This window comes from Protopterus annectens, chromosome 12.part0 (genome assembly GCF_019279795.1).
Source record: "Protopterus annectens isolate FY-2018-M chromosome 12.part0, PAN1.0, whole genome shotgun sequence".
Taxonomy (NCBI): domain Eukaryota; kingdom Metazoa; phylum Chordata; order Ceratodontiformes; family Protopteridae; genus Protopterus; species Protopterus annectens.
In genome coordinates this window covers 14,782,864-14,807,124 of record NC_056746.1, presented here as the reverse complement: position 1 = coordinate 14,807,124, position 24,261 = coordinate 14,782,864, and the positions used below count along the sequence as shown (strand labels likewise).

Genomic DNA, 24,261 nt, shown 5'->3' with positions numbered 1-24,261 from the left:
CCTCCTCCTCCTCCTTCTCTAAGCTCTAGATCAACTAACTATACTAAAGTTACTCCTACTTCCTGCAGATTGCCTCTGAACCTCTTGCCTATCTGTATCCCATCTTAATCCCTATCCATTTTTGAATCCTGTGTCCCCACTGTATGGCAGATGCATTACTCATCAACATAGTCTCTCTAGCTCGTGATAACAATAAACCAATCAGTTAAATGGCTCTCTGCACTATCCTCCCCTCTCACTGTACAAATGGGAGTCCCCCCAAGGGTCCATATCAGACCACTACTGTAATATTTTCACCAACTTGCTCTACTCCTCTTGTTCCCACTCATCTCTTGTGCAATATGCTGATGACACTACTGTTATAATCATTGCTGACAACCCAACTGACCTCCACTCAACTACCCAGGCATCCTTCCAAACCACTGAGACTTGGCTTAGTGATAAACTAATACTTAATCCAAAAAAAAATAAGCTTCTACTCTTCCTCCCTAAAAACATCACCACACTCAAAAGTACATTTACCATGTTATCCTGCAACAGCACTATCATCTTAGCTGAATCTAGTACTAAATTGCTACGTGTTACAATAGATGATCAGCTTAAGTTTGATCTCCATATTACTAACTCAGTAAAAAGAACTCATCAGAAACCTGGACATCTTTTTCATAGCAAGAAATACTTAACACTGCCTGAATAACTCTCTCTCAGGCTTTATTACTCCCAGCACTTCTGTTACAGCTCCCACATATTCACAAACCTAAATTCTACACTTATTTCCAAGCTTGAAACTACCTATAATAAGATTGCCAGATTTGCAGCTAACCAAACCTACAAGTCACACCACTGCTTAGCACTACAGCAACCAGACTGGCTAGAATTCCCTCAGCTGCTCCAACTATACCAACTACAAATCATCCACTCTATCCTCTATCTACCCTCCTTCTGCCCCAGCCTCTCCACTATCATATCCAAATATTCCCCTGCTAGGATGCTATGCAGCTCAAACCAAGAATTATTAGACACCTACAAACCCAAATCCAAAATAGGCTGCCTTCTCTATAACTATAACCCAGCTATATCCTGGAACCAACTCCCCTTGGAAATAAAATCCCTCCAGCTTAGCAAACATTTCAAATTAGCCACAAAGAAATACCTAAAAACAAAGTGGTCTTGCCACTGTAGCCAACCACCCTGAAACCACCATCCTTTCACCTATTTCTCTACCTCACTGTTAATGTATCTCTAACACTATTCCCCTGCCTCTCCTACTTCTTCCCTTCCTCCATCTCCAACCACTCTTAATTCTAATAGTCTCAAAACAACCTACCTGTCTAGTCCGTCTCCTATACTCTACCTCCCCTACATGTCCTACTAGCCATTCTTACTTTCCTTTCTTGTTTCCAAACTCCTATACAACTAGATCCTACCACCCACTTTAAATAAGCATCTGCCTAACTATTAACTCATTTTACTCTAGGCAGCTTAAATAATATGGTAACTAGTCACATTTTCTTCTGCTAATTGTTTAAAACCTTGTTTGTAACAACTCACATACTTGTCTGCCAATTGTTAATACCCTGTATAACTGAATTGCCTGAGGAGCTTTTTTTTCTCTCCAGGTCTCCGCTTGTAAGATCCTATAGCTGATTGTTACTAAAATTTAATAAATTGTTTTCTAGCCCAGAGGAGCTTTTCTCCCCGGGTCTCTGCTGAAATTGAGCCAAAAGCTCAGCCAGACTAACCCAGTTAACAAATGTAAAATAAATAAATAAAATAAAAATAGAAATTTAAGGGCTGGGAAGTCTGGTGCAGTTGTCCCAGTATGGCTGAATTAAACAGTTTAAGCAGAAAGACTTTAGAAAAAATAGTAAACCTTAGTTAAGTTGGTTATTGAGGGAAGACTAGTGTGGCTGTCCATTTTTTTTAAAATGCCCAACTGGATGCAGTCCTCCTAACTGTGCGAGCCTTTCAGGGTAGGAACCAAGAGAAGAGATAATACATAATAATAGATATTTAGTGTTAGCTCATCACCAGAAATAGAACTATAGCAAAAAATACTTGAACTATGTTTCATGCCATATATAACACGGCGACTGAGAGAAAAAGCATAATCCTTACAATTAATAGTACACTGCACTGCCCTAAGAAACAGTTTCTAGTATTTGGTAGCTAAATAGAACAAGTAAGCAAGATATAGCATGTATAAGAAGAAGAATTGCTAACCAGGATCACACTATTCTGCATACAACATCTTGTATCTTAAGCATGAAAATAAAGTTCAATGGTAGTAGGGTTTGGGAAGTAGGCTGTTACTCCAGGAGGGTTGACACAGACAAACAACAGGTGTCAGAGCCATGGACTAAAACTAAACGCTAAGAAATGCATAATAGTATCCTTTGGGAAGTCATCCATCCCTGGTAACTATCATATTGACAACACACCCCTTAGGGTTGACTGAGTAGTCAGGGACGTAAGGAAACACAAAGATAGCAATCAAGCCTTTGTCCATCACATGTCTAGAGTGGGGAGGAAATCATTCTATGTTGTACAACTTATAAACAAAGGTACAGCATTTAAGTTCAAGGAAGTCATTGTTCCATTGTATTTGGTATTCATCAGACCTATCATTGAGTACAATGTCCCCCTTTGGTATGTACCTAACCAGACATATCCAACAAGTGGAAAGTCCACAGAGCTTCCTCACTAAATAATACATGGCGTAAGTAAAACCTCCTAAGCAGACCGCCTCAAGGCCCTATCCCTGTATTCTGTCTCCTACAGGCTTTTGAGGGGAGATCTATGCCTATGCATACAGGGCACTGTCAGACCCCACTCTAATGGACTTCCTGCATATCTGCAAAACAAACAGCACCAAACTTACCCATTCTAAAGACTTAAACCTTGCCTGTGACATTAACAGGACCTGCTGGAGAGATATCCCAAAGACTACCCAGTCTATGGAACAGGCTTCCCCATCCATGTGAAGCAGAGTTCTTCTCTAACCCAATTCAAGTGCAACTTGGAAAATTGGATGGAAAACTGCAAATTCATCCCTGGTCTGGCACCTATGTCTCTAATGGACACAGGTAACCTGTAAATGGTTCATCTCCCAGGCTCTAGCTTGCAAATGCTTCATCTCCCAAGCCCCTGCTTACACTTATCAAGGGTATCAGAACTTGTCAGAGATTTGGGATGCATAGTTAGGCTTAAAAAGGACCTTGTGGTCATTAGACTAATAAACAACTATGAACCTAAATATAATATTAATGCTTGTTCTGGAACTGTTGAGAAGGTGACATACCCATAGAGGAAGTAAACCATCAATTGCATATAATCTGGTCCTAAAACTAAACTAAGAGTATCTTAAAGGTCAAGTGCGAAGTGTTTTGCATGGTTAGCATAAAGAGTTATCTAGAAGCAGATTGAAATTTTATGGTCACTTGTTTATTACAAAACTAAGGTTTTTAAAAAGTACTGTGAATATGTGGAACTGAAGCCCAAACACCTGTCAATATGCTAGCTCAATCAGTATGTCCAAACAGGAAGTACTGACGTCATTGCAAAGGCCAGCTTTTATTACTTAATAGAATACTTACTAAACAATTGCAAACAATTAACTGACAAAATGTCATAAAAATTTACAGTGCGGCAGGAAAAATAACTGTTTTACAAGTAGTTAGCAATTTACAATTCCTCTCCCTGAAAACTTTTTATTTTGCGGGGGATATATACATATACATATATATATATATATATATATATATATATTGTATATGATGTATAATGCTTGTAAATGTAAACTTAATATGATTTGATTGCTTGTAAATGTAGAGTTAACATGATTTGATGGCTTTTATATAAATGTAAGTTTGCGTATGTTACAAGTGATAATTCAATAAAGGTGTCTATAAAAAGATACTGAGATGGCAGGCACTCAGGCTTCAGTACCATATATTTGGAAGACCTTTAAATTAATTTTTCAGATGACAGAGTAGAAAAATGCACAGAATCTTTGTCCACGCATTTCTATCTGCTAATTAAGTAAAATACTTTGCATGTGATATTTTAAGGCAGAGCAGTGTTAACACCCTGAACCATCATAAACTGCAATGGTACACATTTGAACTCTCCTCAAAGTAACAGCCAATTGTGCAGTCTGAAGACTTGGTTCCAGAAAATGCACATTTTCCCTTTTGCAGCCAAGTAACATTGTTTTGTATTTTTACACTTCTTTGTGTATTCGCTGCTGGCAGATATCAGTACTCTCCCCTTTCATTCTCCCACCAAACTGATGCATTATTTGAAATCATACCTCTCAACTGTACAGGTTTTTGCAGAATGTCCAGATTTTTGCCTCACATTTTTTTGTCCGTTTCTCATAAATTTCTGTTTTTTTGGCAAATTATTGAGGGTTGAAGTCAGAAAATAATGACAGACATTTGAGTTTCGTACATCATACCTTTCAGAAAATTTATGCTAATGCAAAATACGTTATTCTATCAGCTTTCTACGTCTATAAGAGCAATATTTAAAAACTGTCCCCATTTTTGGGCCTTTGTCCCCTCATTACTTATGGCTTTGTCCAGATTTCTTGCTCTAAGAGATTGAGAGGTATGTTTGAAATACAGTACTCAATGTTACTTCCTTTTCATGTTGTACAGTATTGATGGTTTAAACTTTCTGCAAAAATGTAGCAAAATCTAAAAAAGAAAATGCAGGAAAAATGCAAGATGAACTTAGGTTTCCAAATTAACTCCTTGTCACCAGCCCTGTCTGATATGTGCAAACATGTTAAGAAGCAAATGAACACATGTATCTTCAGATTTAATATACAAAAGATCACATACATGAAAAAGTACTACACTTTCCCAACAAGTGAGGAGATACTATGAGCAGAGAACAAAACCTATAACTCTCAACAGTGAGAGACTATAGCCCTACATTCTTTTTTTTTTTTTCCAGCTGTAACATTTTAAATACAATGAAATGAAAGGCGTGGAATACAAGAATGCAACCGTATATCAAACCTCCTTCCACTAGTACATAAACCTTCTGGAGAACACTGAAGGAGCTAAAGAAAGGATACAGTTTTCTATAAAGTGACATCCATACAGTTACATTTTCAAACCACTTTCTTAGAAAATTAATTCCCTCAAATTCACCTAACAAAGAACAAATGGTCTCATTTCCAACAACTTACGTTACATACCATTTCCAACAAAATATGAACGCTCGTCAATAAACTGATTTAATACTGTAATGACAACAGGTCAACTTCTTTTTCTACTCATGGAAACTTATTTCAAAACAGTCATTAAGACAGTATTTTGTTCCCTAGAATCATTTTTCTCACTGACAAAATTATATACACCATCAATGCAATGATCTGTGCAAACAGATAGTTCCCTACGTAAAGAAATACATGCTGCATACTGTAAATATGACAGAAGAATAAAAGCAAACCCATTACTATTTGTGATAACTCCAGCATATCTTTTCCCTTGGACATTTTATATCAGTGACAAAAATGTCAACAGTTCACTGAGGAAATACAAATCCTAAATCCATGTGTTGCACTACAACTAAATTTTGTCCACATAAAGATGTAATTAAGGAAGGGCCCTCCAGGGACTCGTAGAGCAGACAGGGAATAGTGGAAAAAGTACATGTGCATGACTATTCACCATCTAAATATACCGTCAGCAGTGGCTCCCACTAAAACCAATGGCACACACAATATTCAACATTTTCACCTGACAAACAACAAATATTTAACTTAGTATTTTCTGAGTTTGCTTTCAACTAATGCTGGTGCTGTCTTCCAAGTAGGCGTTACCTGCAAGACACCATCTCCCATTCCCAATTCAGTTCTTTCTTACTCAAACAAAACTGGTAGACAAGAGGTAAAGAAACCATTTCTGAAAGCCTTTCAAACAACATATTGTAAAGGTAAAAAATAAGTGGGCCTATGAAAGCGAAACCCACCTGATGCAGGAACCCTGCTCAAAGACATGCTATCACAGTATGTCCTCAAACACTTTCAGTGTCTTATTCTGGGAAGTATCTCAAATTTACTAATACAGTCAATAGTAATAGGAACTCTAGTAAACTTATATCTTCACTCCTTCTTAACCCATCAAATGCATTCAACACTGCCACATCTACTACTACTTCTAAAACTCTAAACTAGGCCACTCTTCCTCATCTTTTCATTGGTTTCAGAGCCACCAATCAAACAGAGAACAGTGAAATGTTAAGATGATTACACATCCTTTGTACTTGTCTCTTTAGGGGTCCCCCAAGGATCAATTCTTGGGCCACCAGTATTCAGTCTCTTCACAAACGAACTTTGCCCTGCCACAAACCATGCCACTGTAGCTCAGTATGCAGATGACTACTCATCTGCACAGCTCTCACAGAACTACAAGTAACAACAACCTTTCTCATTTGTTGAAACATGGCAAAGTTCAACTTCTTCAGCCCAAGACTAAACTAATCTTACATTCCCCTAAACATATCCATTCCCAAAAAACACTCTTCACTAAATAATAAGCCAATAATACTAAAATAGAGCAGTTCTTACATTCTAAACTTCTAGGGGGTCACAATAGACAAAATGAAATTTGACCATCACATAATCCAAACAATAAACAAAACCCATCAAAAACTTAGCTTACTAAATACAGCCAAACTCTATCTTACTGACAAAGCAAAAAACACACACAGCCACAAGCTTCCTATTGTAATTATTTCTATATGCCTCCTCAGTACTCATCAATCTTCAAACTATATTACTACTCAGAATGGAACAATGCTATAGAAAATTCACTAAATTTGTAGCTATCACACAAAAGCTTAGCACTGTATCATTAAAACTTTTTAACTGGTTAGAGCTCCCCTAACATCTATCCTTGACACAACTTCTAGTAACCTACAACCTTGTACACCAATCACATAAATGCACTGCTCTATAATTTATTATCCAACTACAGTCCACAAACAGAGCTCTGAGGATAAGTCTCTGCTTACTATTTCTAAATCCTATAACTTAGCACATTTCTCAAATTGCATTTTAAAAGCATGGAACTGCAGTCCCCCATCTCTCTCTGAAATAAATTAGCAATCTAAGCTCATTTAAACTCATCTAAAGCAGTACCTGCTAAGTTGTTTAAACCAGTTTAGCTAAACCAACTTAGCTTAACCAATCCTTAGAGTTGAAACTCACAAACTACTGCTTCCAATAAAATCAAAGGTCATACATCATGTGTAAATTCAACGTTGCATTTCCTCATCCCACTCTGGTCTTTTCACTGATACAATTTTCAAGAGACATCTTTATACACTTTGCATCCTTCATTCTCCTCCTCATCTCGCCTACAATACTCACCATTTCTAACCTACATTTTTTTACTTCTCTTAATATTTTTTCACTTATCTTTCCTGCTTAATTTTCTTTTTCCTGCTACTTACTCCTAATTTAGGATCACAATATTCTATATGGCTGTTACTATTTTCCTTAAGGACTTGCATCCAAAACCCTAGTCTCTCTCAAATCTTGTTTTATCATCATACTTTTCAACTTTGATTTATAATAATCTGTTTCAATTATGTACATCAGCATTAACTGAGTAGCTTTGAAGTTACCCATTGAAATCGGGTAATTCTAATCCACTTTGTTCTATGGGGAAAATGAACTTATACCACATAACTCTTGTATTCATCCCCCTCCTAAATACATTCTTTATTAAATGCCATCCACCACCTCTACTCTGGATGATAAAAATACACCTGTCCTGTACACAGAACTAAAGGTGCTAAAATATTTCAACCGATTGTAACTTGCTATCCATATCCATAATCCAGAATTTCTGATTTCTTAATTGTTGCACTGTCTCCTGTTAAGTCTCTTCCCACATATATCCTTAGCTGCCATATTGTAATTATTTTTAATCCACGTGCCTAACTATTTCATCTTATGTCCCCATAAGTATGAGTACTGCTGAACCACCTCGCACTGGTTAACAGTTTACTGCTATAGGAATTATTTCATCTTCATTTATTTTATATCCAGAAAAGATTGGAAATTGTCTCAGAATGTTCCACAACATGGAAATGCCTTTTCTGGATTTATCAGGTATGGAATAATATTTGCAAATAAGGCGAACCTTTCTTGATCATCATACCACTTGTATCCTTGAATTTGTGAATTTCATATTTTGTTTGGTAATGGTTCAAAATATAAAGCAAACAGAAGGGACAGAGAACATCCTTGCCTGGTTCCTCTGCTCAAGCACAGCTTTGTAGGGAGGAGCCCTCTCACCTTGGTTCTTGCCTCAGACACATCACTTAACCATATAAATTCTTTCAAGGAATGCAAATGCTACCATTATCCGACTCATAAAATCCTAAATGACCCAATCAACTGTTTTCTCTGTTTCAAGACTCACCAACAGCAGTGTGATTTTTTTTTTAAGTTCTGACTCCATCTGGATCAATCATCGGTGTTCTTTTAATGCTGTCAAAATTATAGCCTCTCCCTGATAAAATCACACTGATCTAGATCTATTAAGTTTGGCAACATCTTTGCCATTCTCTTAGCTATTATATATAAACACTTTATAATCATGATTTAAAATTAAAATGGGTCTACATGCAACTGGATCTGAAGGGTTTTTACATGCTTTCTATACCACCAGCACTGCTTTCTTTCAAGATGTTGGCAGCCTCTCATCTTAAAATATTGTTAAACAAAGTCTTCCTCATTTTTGTCACTCTTTTCCCTCCAACTTTCAACAGTAATTATTGGAGAATTCTACTTGAGCAATAATACAGCACTGTTTTTATTCCATCTTTTCTTATGTTAACTATTCAGTCTTTCATAAACATTTCCAACTGTGGACATTTTATGAAAATTTGCATGAAGCAGAGGAGTGGGAAACCAAGAAAAAGCAAACTACCTCTATAGGAACTCTAGTTATTTTTTTTTTCTTCTTACAGGATAGGCTTGGCTACAACTCTATTTCTGTTGTTTAAATCATTGTGCTAAACTTTTTTTTGCAATCTGCAACTGCTATTAAAATAGTCATTCAACAGATTTCTATACTCATGCATATTGTCTAAATACTTGCTTACTTTTCCTTTAGCACTGTGCAGTCACCTGTCCTCATTCTCTGGAATTCTTTCTTCTGCAATACTTTAACGTTTGTCAACCCCAATAAAAAATTTCCATCAATTCCTTCCCATATCTTTTCCATCTTATTTCTGACATACTTACAATGCTTTTGAAGCCCTCTTTCATTTTATTCCACTCACTAGTTATCCCTCCCAAAGTAATTTATGTCTTCTGTAATAATTCTTGAACTATATCCACTATCCATTCCATAAGTTCCTCTCTTTTCAATAAGTAAGCAGGAAAATGTCAATGTCTAATTTTTACTGTTTCAGTACATGTCTTTAGGCTATTTACATTCCATGTTCATATTGACAAACCATCCATTCTGCTAAGAAGCTGTTACTTCCACATACTCTGCATAGTAGTTATTTTGAATATATGTTTCCATTTTGCAGTTTCCATGCACACACTAACAGCTGGCAGGCTGAATTTTTGTGTAGCTGCTGCTTCTCATCTCTTTTTTCAACCCATGTCATATTTGCTCAGAACTTTTACTTCAGTAAAATATTCAGCAAACCTTTTTCAAAACTCCCATCTAAATATAACTCAAAATAGACAAAACCACACTTTCTAAAAAGGAAATGTAGTATATAGGAGCAGTTGCTCCAAACTGACAGCTGCACTCACATTGGGTTTACCTGTCCTAAAGTTAATGTTAACCACGCTAAAGTAGATGTTAGAGCCTGTGTCCCTACGGACTCATATCACTGTCTGGTCTTTTCTCATCTCTATTCCTCTCCCACATTTGAAAAACAACTTACATGCTTTCAGTAGACATTAACTTTTAGCTGTAGGAAAAGTACAATGGCTAACCTCAAATTAAATTGTGCACCGCTATATTTAATGCATTATTTTTATTTATTTTATTTATTTATTTTACATTTGTTGACCGGGATAGTCTAACTGGATTTATGTCCATTTTCAGTAGAGTCCTGGGGAGATAAGCTCCAAGAGATTACTAGACTACTAACATACAGGTACTAGTTGTTCTACAGTTAAATACTACAGATTTTAACAGTTCAGGAATCTTCACAGTTTATACAAAAAACATGTTACAAGCATTAGATAAGATATTTTTGACTTTATGTACAAGACTTCATTAGTAACTAGAAAGTAATTGTTAAACAAATGCATACTTCAAGTTTCAACAGTTCAGCAATGCTCACAGTTTAAACAATACGTGTTGCCTGCCTTAGGTAGGATGCTTTAGAATTATATGCAGAAGAATTTAACTAGGTATTTAAATGATCTCTTTTAGGATAAGATATGTTTTTGCCAAGGATAGGCTTTGATCTAAAAAGACACAGACAGAGCAGGAATTAGGTCTTAAGTGAGGGTATTTAGGATATAGTATGATATTAGTCTGGATTTGTACAGGGACATAACCAATGGGTTTTAAGATAAAATTTCAGATTGTGTTTAAAAAATGTAAATGAAGACAGTGATGTAAGTTCATGGGGCAGTTGGTTCCAATACTTTCCAACTGCATTCGAGAACAGAGCATCTCCTGCCATGTTATTAGATTTACACATTGATACAAGTAGTTTATTAGATGAGCATAAAGTTGAAAGGTTCTTATATTGGTTAATGAGACTAGCAAGTATTGGGGTATTGGTAGGTTGGAAAAAGGTTTTGTGCGCAATGGTGAGTTGTTTAAAGTGAATCAGATTCAGAAGCTCTAACCAGCCTAATTGTTTCAGATTATGGCAGTGATGGGTCCTAAAGGAGGAAGCAGCAGCAAATCTGGCAATGCTATTGTAAGCGTTGACTAGCTTGTTAAGGTTATTTTTTGACAAGTTAGTTTATATGGAAGAAGCATAAAGAAGTGTAGAGATAAGGTGGGAATAGGCAATAGTGGTTCTGGCTAGTGGGGAGAGAAATAGTTTTATCCTACAGAGGGAGCCTATTTTCCTGTTGACAGTTTTTATGGTATTGATATGGGTTTCAAAGTTCAGGTTTTTATCAATGGTTACCTCTAGAAGTTTAGTATTGTATTAATGTTGCTGAAGAGGCAATTGTTTGCACAAATATCCACTTCCCACAATTTCAAACTTCACTTCTTAATTTATTTTTTTATTTTCACTGAACCACTTTGCCAGTACCTCTTTAAAAGTTGATGATATTGCAACTTGCAGAGCCACTGAAAAAGTCATTTAGAACACATTGTTCAGTCCCTATCATAATAATTGCCTGCTCCCCAGGATGCCTGCCTTCAGCCCAAGGCTGGTGCTAGTGAAACCCCCCCAGCTAGTTACTTCACAAGTACATGAAAGGAACACCATTTTTCATGTTTCACTTTTTCTTGCAGAACCATACTTCACATGTCTAGACTACATCTAACTGGACTGATGCTTTAAAGTTCTCCTACTTCTAGAAGTTCACTTTACTGCAGAACTTCCTGCTGATGATAACAATCTCTCAAAATCAACCGCTAGTTCAAGTTCAAGGTACTTATGAGTCTTCTGATCATTTTCTTCTATTATTCATGCATTTCCCTTTGGAACAATGGAAAGTATTTCGCTGGCAAAGTCTGTCTGGGCTTTCTTAGAGGCAGGCGATTAAGAAGCAGTGCCCCCTTAAGCTCAATGACTAAACTTTTTTCTTATTTCCTCCATAGCCCGCTCTGCTTCCAAATGCATCTTCATTCCACAGGAAAATATACAGAACACAGACTGTTATAGCAATTCAAATCTCACATCTACATCTTGACATCCCCTGATGACCTGGATAAACTTGCTTTTCTTTTGCCTACTGGACAATGAACATTCATTTTCCACACACATACTCTTGGGATCCCCACTTTCTAACACATTTCCCTTCTGCCAATTTTTTTCAGAAGCAGCTCTTTCAGCTGGTATTACTGCATCTTTACTAATACAGGTCTTAGCTGCTGTCTGATGGCCAGATTTGGAGCATACACATGATGTGTTCCTTTTAATTAACCCTGCTGTAAATTTATATTTACCCACCCAATCATTAAGACTAGCCTTAAAGATAGCCAAAGTAGTACTTTGCTTGGTCTGTACTATTGACTTACTCCACAGACTAGGAATATATTGAGAGAGGAACCTATCCCTCCAGTGAGTCTCTATTTGTTGGTGCATAATTAAATCCCTAGTGCAGGTGTTTGTAGCTGAGGGTTTTGTGACAAAACAGAAGGCCAAACAGATTGGGTCTTTCATGGCTTGAAAAGTGAGACTTGTCACGTCAAGCAGCTACTAGACTACTGAGTACAAGAAGAGTGGTTCTAATATATCGGGATAGTTGAAGGATTTAAGGTCTTTAATTATCTTGGGTAGAAATCTTTGGTCCTTCCAGCTGAGAGATATTCTTAGATTTGTACATACCAAAGGAGCACTGAACTGAATGATGGGACTCAAAGAAAGAGTACAACGGTTGGATGATTTTTTGGGATCTTGAAAATCTTCCCATGGAAATTAAGAAGACAAGACAGGAAGATATCCTGAGCATGGGGGAACATGATAAAATGAGACAGAGAGTTGTCTACACAAGTATCTGACAGGAAAGGAGCATTAGTTACAATATATCAGGTGGAAGAAACGTTTTGACAAATACTACTCCAGTGCACATTTTTGCATTAAGGTTTAGACCACTTTCCATTCGCCAGGTATATGTATATCCTAGCCCTTGCTGGAGCTGTTTAATATCAATGGAAAAGTAGATAACAGTGCTCAAAGTGCAGCCATCAGCAAACTTGGTCAACCACCCTTCTGGGAGACTGGCTTACATGTCTGCAAAATAAATGTCAAACATAGAGACTAACACTGGTCCCTGTGGTACCCCAATAGTTACCATTTTATAAACAGAGAAGTTGCCAGCATCTTTCATGAGCTCTGGTTCTGTTGGATAACCTATGTCAATCATGAAGACAATGTAGGAGTTAACACGGTTTGGCTAATATTTCAATAATACATGCATAGGAATGGTGTGAAAAGTCTTTGCCAAGTTAAGGTAAGCAGTATGCATGGATGGACCACTGTCTCCATCATCTGTAACCTTCTCAAAGAAGCTTATTAGTTTCAGGAGACAGGACTGCCCTTCATAAATCTAAACTGATCGGGGTTTAGATCAGTTAAGTTGCCTAAATCTGCATAAGTTAGTCTTGCTATATCACATTCCATGGTTTGGTATTCAAGGCTGGTGAGGCTGCTAGGCCTGTAATTATGTTGAGTTGTAAAGCAGTCACCTTTGTGTACAGGAATCACAGTGGCTGTTCTCCAGTCATCAGGAACAAACCTTGTGGACTGGCTCAGGTTGAACAGTTTTAAGTAGAGGCTTGGATCGTGCATATTTGGCACTGATGAGAATGCAAAATGGTATATTTTGGGGTCCAATAGAAATAGCATTTTTAGCCTTTGACTGGGATTCTAAGATTTGTTCCAGATTGATTTTGAGGAAAACAAACTTTCAGGGAGTACTGGGGGGAAACAATGTGGGTAGACTGGGTAAGGTTAGCACTAAATTTGTCAGGTAATATGCTGGCTATATCCTTGAGATTGGAATATGCGACATTAATTTAGATGAGCTCAGTGTACTGCTCAACATTACTCCTTTACTTTCTTAAAAATCAAACTAAACTGCACTTTTGCATATACCATTCTTGCTATCAGAGGTTAGAGTAGTAGGATGTTTTGCAGCAGATATAAGAGACTGGGGTAAGTTTAAGATTATTTAAATGAAGTGACAGATTTAAGGTTCAGTCTAGCAAGAAGTAGAGGCATTTAAAGGGATAAATGCATTTAAGAGACACTGTTTTATAAGTTACAGGTTATATAAATTAAAATGCTTAAGATCTGGAAGTCTATCTGAATGAACAGGCATCAGCTTGTGCCTAACTCCCATCTATGATAAATGAAAATGCAGCAGTGATTCATATGACAAACATCTTGAACTTTCTGGAGACACGTCAATGTTCACATGTGCATTTTCCCGAGATGAAGGGGTATTTCAGAGCTAGGCTCCTATACATAGCACAAGCAGAAACCTATGATTCAAAGTGGAAAGGGAGGATGATGAAACAGCAGGGAAGCTCGAGAAACAAAGAAAAACTGGGATTTTGGATGCAGATCCTTAAGATTATCACCATACAGAATATTATATTCATAAAGTAGTAGAAAGTATTCTAAGAAGTAAGCCAACATGGGAATGGAGAAAGGAGATTATGCCAATAGGAATGACTGCAATTAGGGGTACAGACAATAGGCAAGAAGGGGATGGAATTTATTGGAGAAAACTGCCAAAAGAACCAAGGTATTGGGAGAAAATAATTAGAGAAGAGAAAGGTAAGAGAATGGGGAAAAAGCCAGAATAGATTTGGACTGCAGGCTACAGATTGCCTTCCTCAAGGATTGATATTAGAGTATAGACAAAGAGAAAGAAATAGGGGGAGCCTAAGTGAATGAGAAGTACTGGTAGAGTTTTTAGTAGAATCTAGAATAGAAGCTGCTGTTAAAAAAGGAATAATTAGTAGAGCATATAAAATGTTGCAGGATAATTATAAGAATCAATCAGAGGAGGTTAGAAAGGATTAGGAAGACAGACTGGATAAGCAGTTTGCAAAGAAACAATGGGGGTTATACCTGTCTCTCAAATATGCAACAAAGTCTAGAAGATTTAGAATCTTTACCTGCAAATGTTTACATAGGTATTTTTATACCGCAAGTAGACTCCAGGGAATTTTTCCTTGCAAATGTTGGAGGTGTGATGGGGAAGAAAGAGGTAATTGGGTACATATTCTCTGGGAGAATAATGAGTTGGTAGACTTTAAAAACTGTCCGAGAACCAAGGTGCAAATCAAAATTATAAGTATTTATTAAGCACTTTTCATCTTGCTTAATAAAAAAACTTCTTCAGATAAAAACTGTTAGTAAAAAAAAACAGCAATTTAAGTACATTTTCAAATATAAACATCATTATAGGTTGTCCAATAAGAAAATTATTTTAATTAAGTGTATCCAATGAAATTGGAAAACTTGCTAGTAACTTATATTTAAAGGGACAATCATTATAAAACCATTGTAAAACCATTACGAAACCTGTTGTTACACTTCCCTTAAAACTCAAACACAGTGTGTTCAGTTCTAAAGTCTGTGCTGTGTTTCTTTGGTTAAGACTTCAAAAATTCACTGGAGACTACTCTATCATAAATACTGGGTAAAGAAATTGGTATTACTAAGGAAATTATTTTTTGAGCTATGATACAGAATCGGAATTGCCTAGAACATAGTCAGACCTTGCTGAGTCTAATTATGACGGCTGTCAAAAATGCAATTACTGGGAAATGGAAATGAAGTCTAAATCAGCTGTAGCAGAGAAACTAGTAACAGAGATAAAAACAACTGGAAATGGGATCTTTACAAAAGGGCAGGAGAAAATTACATAGAAAAAAAATTGAAATTGTGGAAACAAGACATGCAGTTTTGGAATGAGGTTTAAAAGAAGGCAGGGTTTGAATGAGCTATGTAATGTCTGACTTACACTGACTGGATAGAGTATATGTGATGTCTAATATTTGCAACTAAAATTATGTCAGTATGGTTTATTTTCATTTATATAAATGTATGATTGCCTATGTCATAAGTGATAACTTAAAGAAGAGGGTTCTCGTTTCATAAAAAGAAAAATCTTCAAATGTGTATTGTGGCATTTGGTGACTTAAATGGCACAATGCCTCCCCGCCACACTCCCTAAGGTTTTGGACAGTATTTTAATAACTGACTTTGTACACTTTTTTTATTAAAGCATGATCAAATAAGTATCCTTCTGTAACAACACTTGAGGGATAACAGAAGGTGTGTCCATAAACTTTAAGTGATGCATTCCTGTATATGCACAATAGTGCATCAATTAAAGTCTATGGATGCACTATATGCTTTCCTTACACTGGTGCCACTGAAGTTAAAGTTCACTGTTAACAGTCAATGGCATCAGCGCAGGGAAAATGCAAGTTTTACCATTTTTTTTCCTTTTATGACCAGATTCCAAAAAAGCTTTCACTGATGGGACAAAATGCGGTTTAGCAGTTTTTGCTCCTCAGGCCATGATGCAGAGGTAAGTTTTTTACATTACTGATAAATATCAACTTTGAGGATCTGTAATCATCACAATCGCATTACTGAGACGACTACACTAAGCAAATCTGATATTCACTCCAGTACATTATGACATCATCATCGGAAAGGGTCAACATTAAGCAGAGGGGAGAAATAAGTTAATGACAAAAAATTTAGGTCAAGCATCCAAAAACTCAAAGGAACAACAAAGAAGGGCAAAATCTGTTAACCAAACTCATATAATCTCTTTTTAGCTGTTTTAACAAATTAATACATTTCTACATGAAAATCTAGAATAGACATCCTAAAACTCACAGGAACACTACTAAAGAACAAGTCAGGTAACTGAAGCCAAATGTTCTCTTTTGGTTGTTTTAACAAGTGTGCACTTCCTTTGGTATACCAAAAAAATTCTGGCCTCATGTGAATGATGACTCAGCCATTCAAAAACTGAGTTCAGCAAATGAAAGCAATTTATCTGTCACTAGGTCTGCCAGATTAAAATGTGTATGTATTCAATGAACCAAAATTAGCAAGCCAAAACAACTGCACAGGAAAACTATAGCAGCTTGGTTTTCCTGTAACACAACACGTCAGCCCCGCTGGACCTCAACAAGACAATCAGCAGAGAAATATATTTACGTATCTAGCATCACTTTAGCAATGCATACAATTTTCTCAGAGCACTCTGCTGCTTACATTGCTGCACTCATTAATGTTTCAAGCACTCATTATCTGTACCCTTCAGCTTGTACATCCCACCATTTCCGAGGCATTTACATGTTAAAGCAGTACTTACAAAATATCTATTACATTAACACTGCTCCCTAGCCAAGCATTTTCTCATTCGGCTTTAATCTGCAAGCACTCCCATATGCTATGAAGTTTACCGTGACATTATATTGCTGAAATACAGAATGGCAAAGAAGGTGTAAGAGGCCACTGTTCATACCCTAACATCCACAACTGAATACAAGCGCAGAACGACACATGGTCAGCCAGAAACAAGCGCAGACCAACACATGGGCAGCCAGAAACAAGAGCAGACAGATACATGGGCAGCCAGAAACAAGCGCAGACCGACATATGGGCAGACAGAAACAAGCACAGACCGACATATGGGCAGACAGAAACAAGCACAGACCGACATATGGGCAGACAGAAACAAGCACAGACCGACATATGGGCAGACAGAAACAAGCACAGACCGACATATGGGCAGACAGAAACAAGCACAGACCGACACATGGGCAGCCAGAAACAAGCGCAGACTGACATATGGGCAGACAGAAACAAGTGCAGACCGACACATGGGCAGACAGAAACAAGCGCAGACCGACACATGGGCAGACAGAAACAAGCGCAGACAGACACATGGGCAGCCAGAAACAAGCACAGACCGACATATGGGCAGACAGAAACAAGCGCAGACCAACACATGGGCAGATGGAAACAAGCACAGACCCTACAAGCTGGGCCACAGTAACTACTCTGTGCATTATCCAGCCAATTTAAAGTAGCAACAAAAAATGAAAACAAGTCTATACTGAATGAACAAAAGAATGATCTAAAAATGAACAATCATTTCCAGGAAAGTAATGAGCACAAAACTTAGGCCCATGGAAAACAAATTTTAATCCCACCCCCCCAAATTAAAGTTAATTGGGTATCATTGCCCTCAATAAATGTAATCTGATATTAATATCATCAAATGCAGTCTTTATGATATTATGTCAATGTTGTGTTGTGTCGTTCGGCTTTTCCCGGTTAGGGGTCGCCACAGTGGAACTCCGGTCTGCTAATGATCGGCAGTAGATTTTTACGTGCCAAGTTGCCGGCCCTGACGCACAACCTTCAACGAAGGTACGCCCATTCACACATGTCTCCACACAGAAGACGCTTTAGCTGAGAATCGAACAGGACAACATCTTACTGTTAGGCGACAACACTGTATTATGTCAATACCTTTCAAAAATGGCTTCAGGACATTACACCTTTACAGCTGTGTTTCTAGGTCTTCCTTCTGACAGAACAGATCATCACTACTCAGAATCTATTCCTGCAGACATGCATTTTATGCATTTGTTAGCAAGGTAAGGAACTGGACAGAGTCCTTTTCAGAGGCAATTTGAGAGTACTGTCTGGTTAAGTGACTTGCTTAATAAAATAGCTAATGCAGATGGAAGGAATCAAACTCCGTACCCTTTGACTACAGAAAGCAATGAACTAAAAGTTAAGAGTCTTAATCTTGTGTACTGATGCATACAGATAAACCCTGCCATCCTAATACTGTCTTTGACAAATCTGCTATATCACTTAAATTGACAGAAGTCACACAGCAGTTCTCCCAGCTAGAATACACTACTACACTGCTCTGTATGTACAAGAAAGAAAGAAAAAAATGAAACAACAAATCTTTTTCCTTTGATACTGTAGCAAGCTGCTTGCTTACAAATGTAGAAAGCAACCTGCTACAGTCTTAAAGAAAACATTTTTTTAAACATAAAATGTCAGGAAGGAGGATGGGAATCAGGGCAAAGAAGATTGGCTCCTGTATTTCCGAAGCCCCAGCTACCTAATCGCAGATTTTTTTTTAAATGCCAACTGCACCTCAGCTGAGGAGGGGTGGGATAGGGACAGGGACCCAGAAATAAGACCCATTTGGCAGGTTGACACCTGTATTTCAGGATCACCAGCCACCAGATCTTTTTTTTTCTTCCAATAAAGAGTTGGGAAGGAGGGGAAGCAGTACAGACATCAGCCCCAGGTTATTACAGAAGCTAGCTATGTTTCTACAAATGTAGCAAGACATTGTGACAGATTATACTATGCAATGAGTGCTACAGTGCTCAAGTATTTAGTTAAAATAAGAAAAATTGTCTTTGAAACTGTAGCAAACTGTTGCTACAAATGCAGCAAGTAGTTGCTACATTTTAATTACTTTAGACCACATAGGGAGCACTACAGTGCTCAAGTTTGACTGCAAAAATAACACCGACTTTAAAAAGCCGGTATAACCTCAAGAGGAATAGGAATGGCCAAGGGGTCATGCCCCCTAACACTTTGCACCCAGGGCAGTTGCTCCTTTCACCCCACTCTAGCTATGCTACTGGTCTGAAAAGCAACATACTTGTGACAAGAAGCAGATGAAAAGCTGTGCTACTGTAATGGGTTTCCTACAAGTATATTATGGTATTTGGCACACTGATACATTGCACAAAGCAGGTCTGTGACACATTTCTCATGCCTGGCTGCCTGAGCAACACAAGAATGTCAGATGAATGCTGATAACTTTTGGGTTTAACCATGTTTGTTTGTGGAAAAGAATAATTGCAAAAGCAAATTGTTTTGTTGCAGACAAGTACCATGCAAACCATGAAGGCAATCAATTTATAGTTTCTAGTATTACAACATTAAGAGTTTTTTATACGCAGGCAGCAGACTGAGCCATATAACTGATCCACCATTAATGATTTAGCTTTTTTATGATGTAAACAGTTAATTTTAAAATCACTGTTGTGATGAACAGTAACTTCAGAAAGGATTGCTGTATTTGTCATGTTGGAGACATGGTTTGATACAAATATTTTCCCCATTTATTTTCTTGGGTTAGATGGTGTTCCATAATTTTAGAAGAAAACACAGTGGTGGTAGTGTTGACATTTACAATCATATAGGATACCAGTTAGGTTTATTGTAAAATGATCGCTGAAGTGAAATTACTGGAGCTTCTATCAGATCATTAAATGGGAAGCGCAAGTATTTAATTTTCTTAATAAAATCCCATATCTAACAACTTATAAGCTATTACATTTTATGGTGTTTCTTACAACTGCATCAATCATTCAATATTGCTTTTCGCCAGACATTTGTGTTTCTCAAACCATCTCCAGTTTTATATTTCAGTGACTGAAACAGCTGGTCAGGGCCTTACTGTAGACAAACTCTATTTGGTCATAACAAAAGCATATGAAAGCATTCCTCATGGTATGCCTGCTCATTGCCTTAAATAGCATATTATCGATGTTCTAACAACAATATTAATATCCATTTATTAACCAGGTAGGCCAACTGGACACAGTCTCTTTTTAGGGCAGCCCCAAGAGCAATGTCTGGTTTAGTGACTTGCCGAAGGTCACACAGTAGGCAAATAAGGGCCGAGGTAATCAAACTCTATACCACAGTAACTACAGCTCACAGGCTTAACCCCCTGTGACAAGTGTCAGACATTTATTTGGTATTACCATTCGGATTATTAACTAATTAAATGATCATTCCATTCAGATTTGAGAAGTAGCTCACCAAGGTTTAGGGCTACCACTTAAGGGATACCCCAGGTCCTTTTTTATTTAATTCATTTACAATGTCTAAGCTGATTACTAACCTTGTAATATGTGGATATGAAGCTCACACTACCAGTCAATAATACCACAGATGTGCAGCTATACAAGTAAAAGTCATAGGCTGATACAATGAGTCCACAAACCAAGTTTTATCATCAAAAATGTGGGATACTACATACCAGTAACTCAAACAACTGAGCATCCATATGCTAGGAGAGACCCACTTATTAAGTCTATGAAGACCTAAAAGGATCTGGAGATTATTATTAAGCAGGGATTTGAGTTTTAATCATCATGCACATTATGTTTATAAGACAACACATTGCAATCTCGTAAAGGCTGCCTGTGGAAATGTATCCATTATGTCTATCCTCAATAAGATCGCATACTAAATATGTATTTTTATTTTGTTTGTATCTGATTATAAAAACCTCAAATGGAAAAGGAGGATTTTTAAAAGTAAGGTTAGGGATATGAAACATCTACCCCACATAAGAAGGCTATAAGCTCCATTGTAGTTGTACTAAACCATTTACAGGATACAAACAGGGGACCTAACTAATGCCATTAACTGCCCTCACAATGACATTCTAGCAGCTAATCTTACTGTTACTAGATTACTGCATAAATATCCACAACTACATAATGCTTTTTCATGTGGGTCCAATTAGAATTTCAAATATAGAAAAATATAGATTTTCAGTAAGAGTGGCACAACAGTGGCAGAGGCCGCCCTTAACTTTCTAACTGGTATATATTTGAAAGTGTTTAAAAACGTGGACAATTGTGAAAATGACGCTAGGTTTAAACAATTTAAACAAGACGTTTAATTAGTGTTGTGAGTTTGTTTATGGAACAGCGAACACTGACATGACATTTGCTGTCGCAGGGAAATTCCTCTTGTAACATGGAATGATTCAGAGCTAGAATATTAAGCAACAGGTGCAGGGCATACCTCACAATTGTACAGTTTCTGTAGAACGTCCAGATTTTTGCCTCATATTATTGGTCCGTTTTTCAAAAAAATGCGGTTTTCTGGCAAATTAGCAGCAAATCATTAAAGGTTAAACTTAAAAAAATAACGACAGACATTTGAGTTTGAGACTTCATACTATTCAGAAAATCAATGCTAAGGTAAAACATGTTCTGCAATTAATTTTCTGAGTTTGTAAGAGCAATATTTAAAAATTGTCCCTATTTTTGGGCCTTTTCCCCACTTTTACTTATCTTTGTCCAGATTTCTTACTGTAAGAGGCCGAGAGGTATAGACTGTGCAAGGATTTCTCCTTGGCACGGAAGCATCATTTAAAACGTGCTTTGATTTCAATGAGTATCATTTCAGGGGTCAATAGCTAAACATCATACTGTACCTGGAATCATCAACATTTCAAATTGATACACACCAACAACTTAAAGAAAGAAAAAAAAATTTTTATTTCAAATTAGAATTTTAGTTCAACATTATGGATGAAGTCCTGGAAGAGAGGGACGAAAACGTGTATTGTGGTTGTAAATGTGAAGTGCGTTAATAGATTTCCTGGATCGCAATAAACTGAATTTTTTATCTAATTGCAAGTTGTCCGACTTTTGTAGCTTCCTTTGGAGGATTAACATTATGGATGTCACAACTATGCAGTCTTAATGTGGTTCAAAAGCTTTACCTGGAAAACTCACTTGCAAAGTATGACTTATTGCATAAATCATTACAGCTGTTCCTTACTGGACTGCGCAAAATCAATTAACTGTGAAATCAAATATGGCCAATACTTAGCACTGCAATAACTAAATAATATTCTAATCTGCACTGTAGCAAGTCTACCAATATCATTTGTACAAAAACAACTCCATTGTTTAAAGGCCTTAAAGCTTAAATCATTTATTACGTACTCCCAATTCAGCTGACACGATCCCTTGTTATTCAGTGAAGCAAAGAAAACCTACCCCAAACTGCCAGGTACCATAGTCACCCATCCAGACAGGGAGACAATAATCTGCCTGATGCACTAACAATATATAGTCAATTAAAACACTATGATCTCATGGGAATATTAGAACTTCTGTGATCTAGAAATATAAAATTCACTCAGCCTTAGTTTACATTTACATAAACTTCACAGCTATAGACTCAAGGCCAGCCATCTCTGATTTATCTTTTACTCACATAGACGCAGAACTGTTATCAGCAAGTGCCAGAGAGATGCTATCACACTGCAGAATGTTTAGCCACAAAAGGTCAGATTTCAAGTAGCTGTGCAGAAATTCTCTCTCAAATTTCAGGATACTAACCCATGAGTAAAAAAAAAAACATCTTAAAAGCCACATTGCTGATGCAGATGCTTAGCCCCAAAAAAGCCATTTTTAGCTAAGCTCCCTGTATCAACATTATGTTTTAATTCAGCTATGTTAACCATCTCAACCAACAAGCTATTCTCGGGTACGCTCTTTGAATTAATCAGATAGTTCTTCCCTGAAACAACCCCCCTCCCCCAACATCATCCCTGCATCTCTAACTAATGAGCTCACTTAATGGCAGAGCAGAGGACATGGTTCCTTACCAAGTACCACACTCTCAATGAAGTAAGCATAAAAGCTCTCAACTAAGCATAGCAGTCAAGTAAAACACTAACTATTCCATTTTTACTCAAACATAGTGCAATATTCACCATGTAGCCTCTCTTTCAGCTAATTGTCTGTGGCTAAATGGCATTCAGTTAATGTGGGCTCATCAGATGGTACTGCAGTTGTGCACACATATGCATTACTGAATTTGAATTCTAAATAAAATGCAGCATGCCAACATTAAAACAATGGAAGTGGTAAACCAAACTATATTAAATGATCAGTTTTAATAACTTGCTAAAAATATATATTTTTAAGTAAAATGCAGAGCTGTAGCAAAAAACATACCCAACACCAAATCAAGCATGAAAATCCCTAATTAAGGGCCAACTATAGGACAACAATCAAACTCCATGTACTTCTGTCTCAGGAGAATTGCAGGTCGTTAGCTTTGGAGTAAAAGCACCTATGGCCTACATCACTTCTGCACCACAACAGTAAAATGATGAAACAGAATAATGTTATAGGCAATGTGAAGTACATACATGTCCACAAGCTTTGCAGTGATGCCTTCTCTTGGTGATCGAATTGAAAGGTTCTTGACATTTCATACACATTGTGACTTCTTTCTCTCGGATTGGGGTGGGTGCTCTCTTCCCCAAATCTGTGTTCTGAAAAATGAAAGGCAATGATGTCTGAATGCTCAGAGATTCTCAATAATTTCTGCCACTTAACATGTTTACAATAACAACTTTAGCAATTCAAGAAATGTTCACAATTCAGGCATTGTCATGTCACGTTCACTAGAATTTTTCCAGTGTAGACTGTCACGTACAGAAAGACCCTCTGTGTCACGACAACTACCACCAATATTTCTGACTTGTCTAACTTATAAAACTGTTATAAAAGCAACCTCCATGGAAAAGCAGCAGCAGTTATAGAGTTTCACTTTGATCACGTGCAGCTTGATGAACAAACCTGGTGTCTGAGGGCCATTGGGAAGGCAAGAATTTAGCAAAAGTCAATGCCTGATCAAACAAGGGAGTAGGGAATATTTTGGAATGGAAATCACTGCACAATTTGCATCCCATACACAAAACCTAAGACAGCATGG

The 24,261-nt window shown here is 37.2% G+C and overlaps 1 protein-coding gene across 1 annotated transcript in view; it reads right to left on the bottom strand.

Annotated features, from left to right (window-relative positions):
• The window catches only part of FGD1 (FYVE, RhoGEF and PH domain containing 1), an 854,635-nt gene that overhangs the window by 89,163 nt on the left and 741,211 nt on the right, over positions 1 to 24,261 (bottom strand). Inside the window, exon 15 of the mRNA XM_044089056.1 lies at positions 23,693 to 23,818. Within this exon, the coding sequence (XP_043944991.1) occupies positions 23,693 to 23,818 (126 nt within the window). The remainder of the gene's footprint in view (positions 1 to 23,692; positions 23,819 to 24,261) is intronic.